Here is a 15,321-nt window from a genome sequence, read left to right as displayed (position 1 = left end):
CTTTTACGTTGTCAGCGCAGTATGCAGAGAAACGGGCTGGTGATCTACCGCCGTACTGAGGTAGGTGGAACTATTTGCAGTGAACGGTACAACGAACGAGCAAACTTTTATAACGCGCCCCGCCGCAATTGGTGCATCGGCCAGGATAAACAATAGCAAAGTTGGGATGTGTAGGAACTTTATAAAAACAGCAGTGTCAAGTGAGCTCGTGAAATATTCACACGCGTGTGTAAAGGAACTATAGTAGGACAATAGGAGCGAGTGAAATGAACTTTCGTCGGAAAACGGCAATAAGTGGAACGAGGTGCCAGGCTACGTCGGCGACTGCTGAACTTCGAGAGGCGGCGTTCCACAGTAGCAGCCAGGCAGACGGAGTAGTTGGCTGCCGTATATGGAGTGCTGGCCCATAAACTGGATCGGTGGACCCGCTGTTTCATCTCGCCATACAGTCAGCTGCACGAGGCAAAAAATAAGTAATGTTCTACTTAAAGTTTTGTGTGTGTGTGTGTGTCAAGAAACTTTGCAAAATGGCTTAAAATGATCAGGAGACAATAGATGAGAAACTGAAGGTAGATTTAGATAATGTAAATTACGAAAATGATTCCGCGATTGATAATTTCAGTTTTAATGTGTCACAAACAGAGGACATTGGTTTACTTGAGTCAAGGTCGTCTAACTATGGTGTAGATAATGAATTGAGCGTGGTGGAAGCCAATGCTAAATACATACCTGTAACTCTAAAAGAAATAAAGCAGGAACTAGTATCAGTGGCTTGTGAACCAAGAGGTAGTTTCAGATATGTTAGTAAATATTCTAAAGAATATGAATCAGATTAATGCTAATATGATGGAAATGGGTAGTGAAATTAAATCTTCGTTGAGTTCTAATATTGACAGCAAAATTAATAAAATGGGGTCTAATATCGACATTAAAATGAATAAAATGGGTAGTGACTGTGGTGTCACCGCCAGACACCACACTTGCTAGGTGGTAGCTTAAATCGGCCGCGGTCCATTAGTACATGTCGGACCCGCGTGTCGCCACTGTCAGGATCGCAGACCGAGCGCCACCACAAGGCAGATCTCGAGAGACTGACTAGCACTCGCCCCAGTTGTACGACGACATTGCTAGCGACTACACGTACGAAGCCTTTCTCTCATTTGCCGAGAGACAGTTAGAATAGCCTTCAGCTAAGTTAATGGCTACGACTTAGCAAGGCGCCATTAACCATTTGTAACGTTGCATGTACCTCAAGATAGAGTCTCACTTGTATCATCCAGAATGCTGTATACCAAAGGACAATATAAGTGTTCTAGTAGCTACGTTCTTTTCTTTATCACATTCATTACGAATCCTGTTCCAGACTTAACGCCAGACGGCGTGAGTTGACGCGTGCCCTTTCGGCTACTTCACTGTGGACTGGCTGCCTTAACAGTCCACTACAGTGACATTGACACTAAAATGAATAAATTAGGTACTGATATGGATATCAAAATAAATAAAATAGGTTCAGATATAAAACTTCCTTAAGTTCTGAAATAAATGAGCTACATACTGAAGTTCATCAGGGGTTTACTAACTTTTCAATACAAATGGTTGCTAGGATGGAAGATAAAATTTCGAATTTGAGGGATACTTGGAAAAACGATGTGACTTCTGTTGTGTACATAGTTCCGCGTAGTCAGCGCGTACACAACTTTCCCACTAGAGCGCGCCCTGCTAAGCACAACAGTGCAGGCGCAGCGCTCGTCCGTCTCCGCACTACGAGATGGCACTGTCTTAGAGATGGACCAAATTTGCTTCTGCCGATCCGCGTATTAATATCTAACGCAGCCAATGAGACTGAACGTAGAACCTTTTCTCCTCGCGGGTCACACTCACGCGCAGTGATACCTGAATGCTCGAGGTATTATAACGAGTGTACACACCTCCGATTAGTCAGTCTGTACCAGTATGTACCAGTCTGCATTAGTCTATAGTCAAGTTTCAGTCTGCTTCTAATAAGATTATCATATTCCTGTACATAGCCATGGAGATAAATGAATAGAAACTTTGTCAAGTATCAGAGATATGTGAGAATAAGATTAAAATACCAAGACCAAAGGAACTTCAGATTGTCAATTGTAAACAGCATCCAGAATCAAGTTAAGTAATTTCTATGCTTTTTATTATTTTAATAAATGTGTGTGAAAATTTATCAAGTTCTGTTTAAAGTTGGTCACCGTCAATCTGCCACTCTAAGCGTGCAAGTGGCATTTCTATCATCTGACCTAACGGCAGAAGATAAACACGCCATGATAAGACCACGAGACATATTGCTGACACCCACCTACTTCGTTAGAGCGACAAGTCAAATAATCTGATGGTGTGTGTACCGAAGGTCTTACAGTACGCACACCACAACTTCGTTCAGTAATGATGTGAAAGGTGAAATTAATCAGATAAAACAAGAATGTAACTAAGCTGTTATAACATTAATAGAATGTAACTAGGCTGTTATAACAGTAAAAGATGAATATGGCTGTTCAGATTGAGCAAGTTGCTGAGGATAGCAAACAATTGGAAGAGCAAGTAAGTTCAGAACTAATTAAATTTCATCTGCAGGTCCAGAATATAGAAAAACACTGTAAGGATAGCCATGTTGCATTAGAAAGTCATGTTAACGGTGGAAAAGTTGTGTGTGTTAAGTTTGGTGTGCAAGTGGCTAGTAAAATTACTAACATAGAAACTAATATCCAGCAATTCAGTATCAGTATGAATGAGTAATTGTGTGAGCATGAGGGTAGACTAACCCGAGTTGAGATTTGATCCTAGTAAAAATCTTCATATAAAGGAATTTTGGAGTGATTTTGAGGATGTTTTGCCTAAATTTTGCAATGAGAAACAATTCATTACTTCATATTTTATGGGAGAGGCAAGAACTTGGCCACAGATAAATATGAGCGATTAGTGGAGTTCAAACAGGCTTTTTGCGATGAGTATTGGGGAAAAAGAAAACAAATGGAGGTTTTGAATAAATTCCGCTCAGGGCAGAAGTATGATCCAAAAAAGAAAAGTCTTAAAAGATTTGTACAAAAGTGGGTTACGACTTTGTCATACTTGAATTTTAAAGTGGTAACGGAGCAAATAAATGGGAATCGGAAACAAGTTGCAGCTGTATTGTTGTTGTTGTTGTGTTCTTCAGTCCTGAGACTGGTTTGATGCAGCTCTCCATGCTACTCTATCCTGCGCAAGCTTCTGCATCTCCCAGTACCTACTGCAACCTACATCCTTTTGAATCTGCTTAGTGTATTCATCTCTCGGTCTCCCTCTACGATTTTTAACCTCCACGCTGCCCTCCAATACTAAATTGGTGATCCCTTGATGCCTCAGAACATGTCCTACCAACCGATCCCTTCTTCTAGTCAAGTTGTGCCACAAACTTCTCTTCTCCCCAATCCTATTCAATACCTCCTCATTAGTTATGTGATCTACCCATCTAATCTTCAGCATTCTTCTGTAGCACTATATTTCGAAAGCCTCTATTCTCTTCTTGTCCAAACTATTTATTGTCCATGTTTCACTACCATACATGGCTACACTCCATACAAATACTTTCAGAAACGACTTCCTGACACTTAAACCTATGCTCGATGTTAACAAATTTCTCTTCTTCAGAAATGCTTTCCTTGCCATTGCCAGTCTACATTTTATATCCTCTCTACTTCGACCATCATCAGTTATGTTGCTCCCCAAATAGCAGAACTCCTTCACTACTTTAAGTGTCTCATTTCCTAAGCTAATTCCATCAGCATCACCCGACTTAATTCGACTACATTCCATTATCCTCGTTTTGCTTCTGTTGATGTTCATCTTATATCCTCCTTTCAAGACACTATCCATTCCGTTCAACTGCTCTTCCAAGTCCTTTGCTGTCTCTGACAGAATTACAATGTCATCGGCGAACCTCAAAGTTTTTACTTCTTCTCCATGAATTTTAATACCTACTCCGAATTTTTCTTTTGTTTCCTTTACTGCTTGCTCAATATACAGATTGAATAACATCGGGGAGAGGCTACAACCCTGTCTCACTCCTTTCCCAACCACTGCTTCCCTTTCATGCCCCTCGACTATTATAACTGCCATCTGGTTTCTGTACAAATTGTAAATAGCCTTTCGCTCCCTGTATTTTACCCCTGCCACCGTCAGAATTTGAAAGAGAGTATTCCAGTTAACGTTGCCAAAAGCTTTCTCAAGTCTACAAATGCTAGAAACGTAGGTTTGCCTTTTCTTAATCTTTCTTCTAAGATAAGTCGTAAGGTTAGTATTGCCTCACGTGTTCCAACATTTCTACGGAATCCAAACTGATCTTCCCCGAGGTCCGCTTCTACCAGTTTTTCCATTCGTCTGTAAAGAATTCGCGTTAGTATTTTGCAGCTGTGACTTATTAAACTGATAGTTCGGTAATTTTCACATCTGTCAACACCTGCTTTCTTTGGGATTGGAATTATTATATTCTTCTTGAAGTCTGTGGGTATTTCGCCTGTCTCATACATCTTGCTCACCAGATGGTAGAGTTTTGTCATGACTGGCTCTCCCAAGGCCATCAGTAGTTCTAATGGAATGTTGTCTACTCCCGGGACCTTGTTTCGGCTCAGGTCTTTCAGTGCTCTGTCAAACTCTTCACGCAATACCGTATCTCCCATTTCATCTTCATCTACATTCTCTTCAATTTCCATAATATTTTCCTCAAGTACATCGCCCTTGTATAGACCCTCTGTATACTCCTTCCACCTTTCTGCTTTCCCTTCTTTGGTTAGGACTGGGTTTCCATCTGAGCTCTTGATATTCATACAAGTGTTTCTCTTTTCTCCAAAGGTCTCTTTAATTTTCCTGTAGGAAGTATCTATCTTACCCCTAGTGAGATAAGCCTCTACATCCTTACATTTATCCTCTAGCCATCCCTGCTTAGCCATTTTGCACTTCCTGTCGATCTCATTTTTGAGACGTTTGTATTCCTTTTTGCCTGCTTCATTTACTGCATTTTTATATTTTCTCCTTTCATCAATTAAATTCAATATTTCCTCTGTTACCCAAGGAGCACTACTAGCCCTTGTCTTTTTACCTACTTGATCCTCTGCTGCCTTCACTACTTCATCCCTCAAAGCTGGGTTGGAGGAAGAAAATAATTTCTGCACCCAGTGATGACATTGAACGGTGTGATCACTGTATTCAAGGTTCTCGGGTGGCCAGCCGGATCCGATCGTCGAAGTTCCACGATATTTCGGCGAATAACCGGTCCGTCATCATCAGGTGGTGCTGATGGAATGATCACTATTTGGAAAGACGTGCGAACCTTTTGAAAGAGGAAGAGAGTGCTAGGAGATATTATCGGCCTCCCGCTAGACCCAATGAAACAGAGCTGAAGTTAATGTAAACAAAATCAGCGTACAGCGAGCGAACAATTACAGAGGTAGAGGTCGAGGGAGAGGAGGTGATGTTGTGAGCCGGTTCAGCGACCGAACTCCGTACTTTGACTACCGTCAGCTGCAGTCTGATGATGTAACGGGTAGGAGTAGCCCGCTCGCTGACAGGAATGGTTCAAATGGCTCTGATCACTATGGGACTTAACATCTGAGGTCATCAGTCCCCTAGAACTTAGAACTACTAAAACCTAACTAACCTAAGGAGATCACATACCCATGCCCGAGGCAGGATTCGAACCTGCGACCGTAGCGGCAACGCGTTTCCAGACTGAAGCGCCTAGAACAGCTCGGCCACCGCGGCCGGCGCTGACAGGAATGTCAGATGCAACAACAGCGTAGAGACGGAAACGAATAGCAGCCTGTAATAATGATAGCGTTTGCAGACTGAAACAGTACTAATTAAACGCACTAGCGACACTCTTCGTAAAGAAGGCACCTAATAAACAGCATGAGGGTAGCATGATAGAAAACAGTAGGGCAGAGGAGAGTGACACTATAACAAAGTTTGTTTATCTAGGAAAAGAAGTAGCATCTGGTGAAAGAAAAAATAAAAATATAGGTCGAAGGAACCATGGTAGTGAGGAAGCAGGTATAGAAAGTGAAGGCTTAGATCAGGAGGTGAGGGTGAATCAGCACTGCAAAACAGATGAGAGGCCTACCAGAGACGGTGGAAGTAACATTATTATTGGGGAAACAGTTGTGGAAGTACCCAAGGAAGAATATAGTAGAGCAGAGGAGATTATGAATAGGGTGAATCAATCAATTTCAGAGAGTGGGGAAGAGGGGTCAGAAGAAGAGGTAGAAGTAAATGATTCTGAAAATTCTGACTTCACCAAGGAGGGTTGCGGAAGTAGAGGTTATCAAAGAGGGTGAGACGCTAGAGAAATATTTTAATTTATCAATTGTGGGCAGCGTAGTTAAAGCTGCCACTACTGAGGTGAAAGAGGACCCAGTTAAGTTATATGTATTTTACACAGAAGGGGTAGGTTTCGATAGGCAGCCAGAATATCGGTATAAAGTAAAATCAATTCCTAAATTTATTTCAAGATCAATTTTCTTTTCGTTTGCTTTTGTTAAATCTTATATTAGTATTTGCATGTTGGAATGACGTAAATGCATCTGTGAATAGTGGTTGGCGCGGGCCAGTTTTGGCGCGAGAATGATCACGAACGATGATTCTGATTGGCCAGTCAAACGAATCAGTCAATCAGAATCAAGCAGTTCCCGTGCACGACTAGATAGATATGGTGTGGTAGAAGCAGCATCCAGTGGGAGTCGCTAGTCAGCTATTGAACGTGCAGGTCATGTTGAACGTTTCAGTCTTCATTATGTGTAAAATGAAGCAGTAATTGGTTTCTCGCGTCTAGATTGTGTTGCCATAAAAGCAGTTGCGTTTACGAACAGTTTGTTGAAAGTCGGAAATTTTGGAATTGTTTTGTTGAAAAGTTATATAACGTGTGAACTTTTGGCTTGTGTTAGAATTCCGCGTGGCATGTTCTGTTTTCATATATGGAATATTTGGCGAGCAGTTTCTGTTAAAGAAATACACTGAAAAGGACCGAGGTTGAAACTCACTATTAGTAGCGGAACTGTAACTGTGAAATCGCGTAATTATTCGGGTCGGACTTATGAATATTCCTGGCTGCTTTGCGTGTGATCTGGATTGCATGAACTGTTAACTGAGAACAGTGGTCTTGTTAGAAAAGTACTTTTGGACTTGATGGCAGGTTTTTTTTTTCAATTGAGCTAAAGCAAGTAAAAAGACTTGTATTAGAAATTTGATATCTTACTGAAGGAAAGAAGCAACCACCTTCCATCCAAAAATTATTATAAGGAATTTACAGGATAGCTGGCAACTAGAGTTTACGTTTGGTCAGCTAGTCAGCTATTGGACGTGCAGGTCATGTTGAACGTTTCATTATGTGTAAAATGAAGAAGTAATTGGTTTCTCACGTCTAAATTGTGTAGCCATGAAATCAGTTGCATTTACGAACAGTTTGTTGAAAGTTGGAAATTTTGGAATTAGGTCAAGGAACATGTCAGATTTCTGTGGTTTTGTTGGTGTAAAGGAATGCGGTAATTTAAATTTTTTGGATATTATTTGTTTTGGAAAGGTGCGGTGTTTATAATTGTTGTATATTCAGCTTGCCCATCAGTTTCATTTTATTTTTTCAGCTATGCGTTATTGTGTCATTTTTATATTTGTTCGTGCTTGTTGGAGTGTGTATGTAGTGTCGTCATTGTCGTAATTCTGTATACACTGGAAGTATAAGCAGCCATTTTCTTCATATTGATGACCTCATGGGTCAAGACAGACGGGTGGAATCGGACGCTTCTGTAATGCCACCTTTATCCCATATGCACGCAGTTATTCGACTTAGCCTTGTGTTGGATGACCTCCTGGAGGATATCTTGCCAGAGTGTGCCCAATTGGCGCGTTAGATCGTCAAAATACCCATAATCCTCTAAACGTTCTAAACTGATGAGGGATCCGGCGACCTTGGTGGCCGAGGTATGGTTTGGCAAACGCGAAGACAAGCAGTAGAAACTCTCCCCAGTGCGAGCGAGCATTATCTCGCTGACGTGTAAGTCCAGGATGGCTTCACATGAAGGGCAACAAAACGGGGCGTAGAATATCGTCGACGTACCGATGTGCTGTAAGGGTGCTGCAGATGGCAACCAAAGGTGTCTGCTATGATGTGAAATGACACCCCAGACCACCCTAGTTGTCGGGTGGTCTTGCAGGCGACATTCCGGTTGGTATCCTATCTCTATCTGGGACGTTTGCAGAGGAGTCTTCACTGGTCATCGGGGCTCAGTTCGAAGCGGAACTCATCACTAAAAGGCAGTTCTACTCCAGTCGATGAGTATCCGAGCCGAATGTGCCCGACACCGGTGCAAACGCGGTTGTTGAGGCCAGCTGTAGTCAGAGCAGGTGGCTCCGTCAGCCCAGCCCCCTTTCCGTGAGCCGCCTGTTAATGGTCTCTGTAGTCACTGAAGCGCCGGTTCCACGTCGGTCGATGATAACGATTAATACGGGGCTCTGAGTGTCTTTAGGCCGACTGCTTTCTTCCTGGCGCTGTGTTCGGCCACGTTTCTCCCGCTTCTGCCAACATCGTCGAATAGTGGCATCGATCCTATTCAGATTTCGAATTATTCGCCGACTACTACAACCGGCTTCTTTGAGTCCAACTAGACGCCCTCTCTCAAATGCTGACATCGGCGTTATAGTATGCACGTGCCTTTGTGCGGTGCATACTTACTGTCCAACTGAATACACGGAAGGAAATTCGCAAAGACTTAATGCTCTGGTATCGACATCTCCCTTGTTTACTATCCTTGTCAAAAATGGTTCAAATGGCTCTGAGCACTATGGGACTCAACTGCTGAGGTTATTAGTCCCCTAGAACTTAGAACTAGTTAAACCTAACTAACCTAAGGACATCACACACATCCATGCCCGAGGCAGGATTCGAACCTGCGACCGTAGCGGTCTCCCGGTTCCAGACTGCAGCGCCAGAACCGCGCGGCCACTTCGGCCGGCTACTACTCTTGTCAACTGCGCGGTGAAATTGTGCTGCAGCATCACACATTCATTCATTGGTGGCCGAAGTTTACAGTATTGCATTTTCCGTCGATAACTGTATGAATATCAATTTGCGACCAAAAGTGATCAGGTGATACATTTACCCATTTTGAGACACGTCGGTACGTATCGTCAGGGAAAAATGTTTGCAGTTGCCTACGGAGCCATGATTGTATCCAGGTGTGCACGTCTTAGTCCGAGTCCGCAGCTCGTGGTCTAGTGGCTAGCATTGCTGCCTCTGGATCATGGGGTCCCGGGTTCGATTCCCGGCCGGGTTGGGGATTTTTCCTGGCCGGGGACTGTCCTCATCCTTTCCTCATCATCCTTATTGTGGATAGACTGGACTGCGTAAAACACTGGAGCGTGACAAAATTGGGACTGATGATCGCGCAGTTGAGCGTCCCACAAACCAAACATCATCATCATCATCTTAGTTCGAAGGAAATCGATGGCTACGAATGTCTCTCTTCAGGAGTCCCAAAATATGGAAATCGCATGGGAAGAGATCGGGACTCTGTGGACAATGTGGAAGGACTTCGTAGCAGCGTAGACAAACTTGGCAACGTTTTTTCCATGAAGACACTGACTGACTTCTTACATAAAAAAAATGGCTCTGAGCACTATGGGACTCAACAGCTGTGGTCATAAGTCCCCTAGAACTTAGAACTACTTAAACCTAACTAACCTAAGGACATCACACACATCCATGCCCGAGGCAGGATTCGAACCTGCGACCGTAGCGGTCGTGCCGACTTCTTACATACGAGGGAGGTTCAGAAAGTAACCTCCGATTGGTCACAGTGCGGGTTGTGGGGGGAGTAGCGACGCCATCTGTGCGTTCACGCACTCAACAGGTCAGTCGGCATCAAGCTGTGGTCGAGTGAACGTCGTACCTGCGCTAGTTTAGTTTTTGTGGCAGTTTGAAATGTGTGCTGCAATAGAAAACCCCGCCAAATGTGAAGTGCGTGCTGTCATAAGGTTTTTTACAGCCAAAGGATATTCTGCAGCAGCTATTCATCGTGAGCTTTGTGCCGTGTACGGACCAAGAGTTATGAGTGAAGGAGTTGTCCGTGAATGGGTACGTTTATTTAAAAGTGGACGAGAAAACGTTCATGATGAAGAGAGGAGTGGTAGACCATCATTGGTGACTGACGAACTCGTTCAGACAGTTGATGCAAAAGTTCGTGAAAATCGACGTTTCTCAATGTCGGAGTTGTCTACTGGTTTTCCACAGATTTCTAAGACTCTCTTGTACGAGATAGTGACAGCAAGATGCGGTCACAGGCTGGCTCCAGGCACAAGCGGGTGATTTTTATGCAGAAGGAATTTCAAATCTTGTGAAGAGATACGATAAGTGCCTCAATCGCTATGGAGACTATGTAGAAAAATAGTGCAAAGATGTAGTTGTAAGATGTATATATTAAAATATTTTTATTTAACTTGGTGTATTTTTTTAAATCAACCGGAGGTTACTTTCTGAACGGCCCTGATGAATGTGTTGTTAGTTATGGCGTTTACTTTTGCAATAATAAACAGTTTATTTATATTTTTCCATGTGTCCTGTTTTCATTTGACTGCCCCTTGCTGTGCGGCTGGTCCCGTCGGAGGTTCGAATCCTCCCTCGGGCATGGATGTGTGTGTTTGTCCTTAGGATAATTTAGGTTAAGTAGTGTGTCAGCTTAGCAGTTAAGTCCCATAAGATTTCACACACATTTGAACATTTTTGAACTGCCCCATGCACAGCCAGATAGAACAACTTTCAATAACAACAGCAGTGAGATCATTGCTGACGCAGCATTCACGCGAGGACTCTAACATCGTTTTATTTCCCTAAAGTCACGCAGGATTCAAACGATTTAAGACGTTTAAGAAGGAAATAAATTATGGAGAAAATATTTTAAGAATAGTAACAGAAAGCTGCACTGAAGGAGGACCAACAATGAAGAATTAATTAAAATTACAAAAAATACACTTCGTGATCAAAAGTATCCCCTCACCCCCAAAAACGTACGTTTTTCATATTAGGTAAACTGTGCTGCCACATACTGCCAGGTACTCCGTATCAGCGTCCTCAGTAGTCATTAGACATCGAGAGAGAGCAGATTGGGGCGATCCGCGGAACTCTAGGACTTGGGTGTCACTTGTGTCATATGTCTGTACGCGAGATTTCCACACACGCCTAAACATCCCTAGGTCCACTGTTGCCGATGTGATAGTGAAGTGGAAACGTGAAGGGACACGTACAGCACAAAAGCGTACACGCCGACCTCGTCTGTTGACTGACAGAGACCGCCGACATTTGAAGAGGGTCGTAATGTGTAACAGGCAGACATCTATCCAGACCATCAGACAGGAGCTCCAAACGGCTTCAGGATCGACTGCAAGTACTGTGACTTGGATTTCATGGTCGAGCGGCTGCTGATAAGCCACACATCACGCCGGTAAATGCCAAACGACGCCTTGCTTGGTGTAAGGAGCGTAAATATTCGACGGCTGAAAAGTAGAAAAACGTTGTGTGGAGTGACGAATAACGGTACACAATGTGACGATCCGATGGCAGATGTGGGTATGACGAATACCCGGTCAACGCCTTTTGCCACCGTGTGTAGTGCCAACAGTAAAATTCGGAGGCGGTGGCGTTATGGTGTGGTAGTGGGCTTGCACCGCTTGTTGTTTTGCGTGGCACTATCAAAGCACAGGCCTACGTTGATGTTTTAAGCACCTTCTTGCTTCCCACTGTTTAAGAGCAATTCGGGGAGGGCGATTGCATCTTTCAACATGATCGAGCACCTGTTCATAATGCACGGGCTGTTGCGGATTGGTTACATGACAATAACATCCCTGTAATGGACTGGCCTGCACAATGTCCTGACCTGAATCCATAGAACACTTTTGGGGTGTATTGTAACGCCTACTTCGTGCCAGGTCTCACCCACCAACATCGATACCTCTCCTGTGTAGCACTCCGTGAAGAATGGGGTGCCATTCCCCAAGAAACCTTCCTGCACCTGATTGAACGTGTGCCTGCGATAGTGGAAGATGTTATCAAGGCTAAGGGTTGACCAATACCATATTGAATTCCAGCATTACCGATGGAGAGCGCCACGAACTTGTAAGTCATTTTCAGCCTGGTGTCCGGATACTTTTGATCACATAGTTTATAATCGAGTCCAATACACACCATTTCGAGTGAAGTGTCTGATCGTAAGATGAGATAAAGACACATTGTCTACAGCTTAGCTATAGTTCATATATAATATTGAGCGAAGCGAAATAATGTGAAGTACTATTACGATGAAACGTTATATAAGAAAAACCTAAAAAATCAACAGACAAAGCAATACAAAACGTAACACAAAATGCAATAGGTGCAGCATAAGTACATGGGGAACAAACCTTTCTTGCAAAAACACTTCAGTGCATAAAATTCTGTATACAGTCACATTTTACTAGTAACATGTCAGTGTGCGCTCAGGCTCGCTGGAAAGTGAAATGCCGATAGACGGCACTCGAATAGACAGTATTAAAAGAATAAGTAATGTAAATAGAGAAATACAATAAATGAAGAAAATATGAAAGAACTAATAAAACTACAATTTTTACATCCTGGAAGCACAAATAATTTTTTAAACATTGCATGCAAATGAAATGCGTAGATAATAATTTAATAATTTCCAATATGTATATGGGCACAACGAAACAAGAGATAGCGTGTCAATGTCTGAGGTCTTCCTCAAGTAAGAAGCGCTACATTGTGAACTCTAAGTAGTCCTTCTAAAGTCATGTGCAAACGGGAAGGAGTCTACAAAAATTTATTCTTGGGAACTTTCATACAGTACATATTAACGCTCAGTAAAATTCTGAACAGTGAACGATATATGGCAGAGAACTGATTATTTATCAAATTTTAACGTCCAGAACTTCTGCATGTCACTTTTATACCAGACGATAAGATTGTCTCCCCGGCGTTTTCTAGAAACGTGGGAGAATCCCGGAATACGTTTCAAGTTTGGCAGCTCTCTGACCATGCCGGCCGGAGTGGCCGAGCGGTTAAAGGCGCTACAGTCTGGAACCGCACGACCGCTACGGTCGCAGGTTCGCATCCTGCCTCGGGCATGGCTGTGTGTGATGTCCTTAGGTTAGTTAGGTTTAAGTAGTTCTAAGTTCTAGGGGACTTATGACCACAGCAGTTGAGTCCCATAGTGCTCAGAGCCATTTGAACCATTTTGACCATGACTTACTTCCTGGAGTGGGTGAGTATTAACCTACTATATTCACTTGATTTTTCTTGTCATCTCTATCGAATATACTGAATGATTGAAACATAAAGGATGACTAGAGATAGCATGTTTTTGAGAAACTGTGGTGTCACCGCTAGACACCACACTTGCTAGGTGGTAACTTAAATCGGCCGCGGTCCTGTAGTACATGTCGGACCCGCGTGTCGCCACTGTGGGATCGCAAACCTAGCGCCACCACAAGGCAGGTCTCGAGAGACTGAGGAGACCTCGCCCCAGTTGTACGGACAACATAGCTAGCGATTGGACGTGCTAAGCCTTGCTCTCATTTGCTGAGAGATAGACAGTAGAATAGCCCTCTGCTAAGTTAACTGGCGACCACCTAGCAAGGCGCCATTTGTATCAGTGCCTATAGCTTACTAATATTCAAGAGAGATGTATTCCAAGGACTAATTAAAAGTTAAGTAACAAGCATCTACGTACTTTTCTTCTTATTCATTTATAAGTCTCATGTTCCAGACTTCACGCCCGTCTGCGTTAGCATTGCGTGCCCTATCGGCTACAGCATTGTGTCTAGGCTGTATGGTCTAGACACAACAGAAACTACAAGTAATCTCATCTTTTCTGTCGTAGATTATCAGTGTTAACCACAGTTCGGGCAAAGGCGGAGTTGGTTCTGCTGTGGCCGTCCATTTGCTCAGTGGGAAAGAATTTTCACGTCAGAGTGAAGACTTCGTTACTGTCAGTAACTTGAAGATACGAGGCGTGTTTTTTAAGTAAGTATCGTTTTGAAATTAAAACAAGACGTGCTAAGATATCTCAATAATTTTATTTTTAGATGAAAGCCTGAACCTTAATCTAATATTCTATATAATTTCCGTCAATATTGAGGCACTTTTCATAACGTTGTACCAGTTTTTGAATACCCTTCTCATAGAAGTCTGCCGCCTGACCTGTTAACCGCTGCATCACCAGTGTTTTGACTTCGTCATCGTCTTGAAGACGCTGACCGCCCAGGTGTTTCTTCAAGCGCAGGAACAGACGGTAGTCACTGGGCGCAAGATAGGGTACTTACTTAAAAAACACGCCTCGAATATTTGCATTCAGTGCTGTATCAAACATTTTATCCTTTTCACAGTTAGTTTACTTTTGTATAATTTATTTATAAGCACCATGTACATTTTAAGCTTCAGTTATGTTTTTGTGTTGGTCCTCGTCTATGATACTTTTCTATCGAATGAAATAACATATTTGGAGTAAATTGCTCGTCCACTGCAATCAATTTTGGCTAGAACACAAAAAATTCGAAAAAAAACAGTCGTGTGCCAGTAATGCAAGCAATCTCGTTTCTTGCATAGCGTTGTACCAATTGGACATGAATTGACCGGAGAAGCATACTTACATGGGTTTCTTGCCCCTTAAACGCAGAAAGGCATCCACAAAAATTGCGGGAACGAGGTGGAGGAATATTGCGCAGAGGTCGTGCGTCCACTTCTTCCTGCACAGAATGAGGCTGTAGTACCAGAGGGCGGCCTGGGGAGGGAAGTTGGTGCCGTACTCCGTGTGGCGCATGAAGTCCCTCCACGTGACTGGGTGCCGCATCCCGGACACCAGGTTGTACACGCTGGGCACAGCAACAACTTGTTCTTGCTTAGGCAGCTGGCTGTGCTTCTGCCTGCAACAGATCCAACTCAAATGACTCACACTGCAACTTTCACCGTATCACAGTTTACGAGACCGTTGCCATGGATCCAACTACTTACACACTACCTCTAGCAAAAATGACAATATCAAAAATGTTGTATGTGCTTGAAAAGAATATTATAGATCCTACACCCACTCCCATTTATCGGCTGACCGACCAAAAAATTGTAGAACTGGCCAACCGACATATTTATTTCGTTTGTAGGGCGGTTGGTTGGGTCTAACTACCTGACATCCCACATCCCTACCACTTCACATAACAAATTGTGTCGCCCGAGAGAAGTTCTTTGTTATCAGAGCTCGCTGGAAGAAGCGGTGTTAAAAAAAA

The 15,321-nt window shown here is 43.1% G+C and overlaps 1 protein-coding gene across 1 annotated transcript in view; it reads right to left on the bottom strand.

Moving 5' to 3' along the window:
- The window catches only part of LOC126204464 (fatty acyl-CoA reductase wat-like), a 267,772-nt gene that overhangs the window by 39,200 nt on the left and 213,251 nt on the right, over nt 1-15,321 (bottom strand). The window contains exon 7 of the mRNA XM_049938851.1: nt 14,692-14,964. Within this exon, the coding sequence (XP_049794808.1) occupies nt 14,692-14,964 (273 nt within the window). The remainder of the gene's footprint in view (nt 1-14,691; nt 14,965-15,321) is intronic.

This window comes from Schistocerca nitens, chromosome 9 (genome assembly GCF_023898315.1).
Source record: "Schistocerca nitens isolate TAMUIC-IGC-003100 chromosome 9, iqSchNite1.1, whole genome shotgun sequence".
NCBI classification, from domain to species: domain Eukaryota; kingdom Metazoa; phylum Arthropoda; class Insecta; order Orthoptera; family Acrididae; genus Schistocerca; species Schistocerca nitens.
This window is presented reverse-complemented; position numbering and strand designations above follow the sequence as displayed.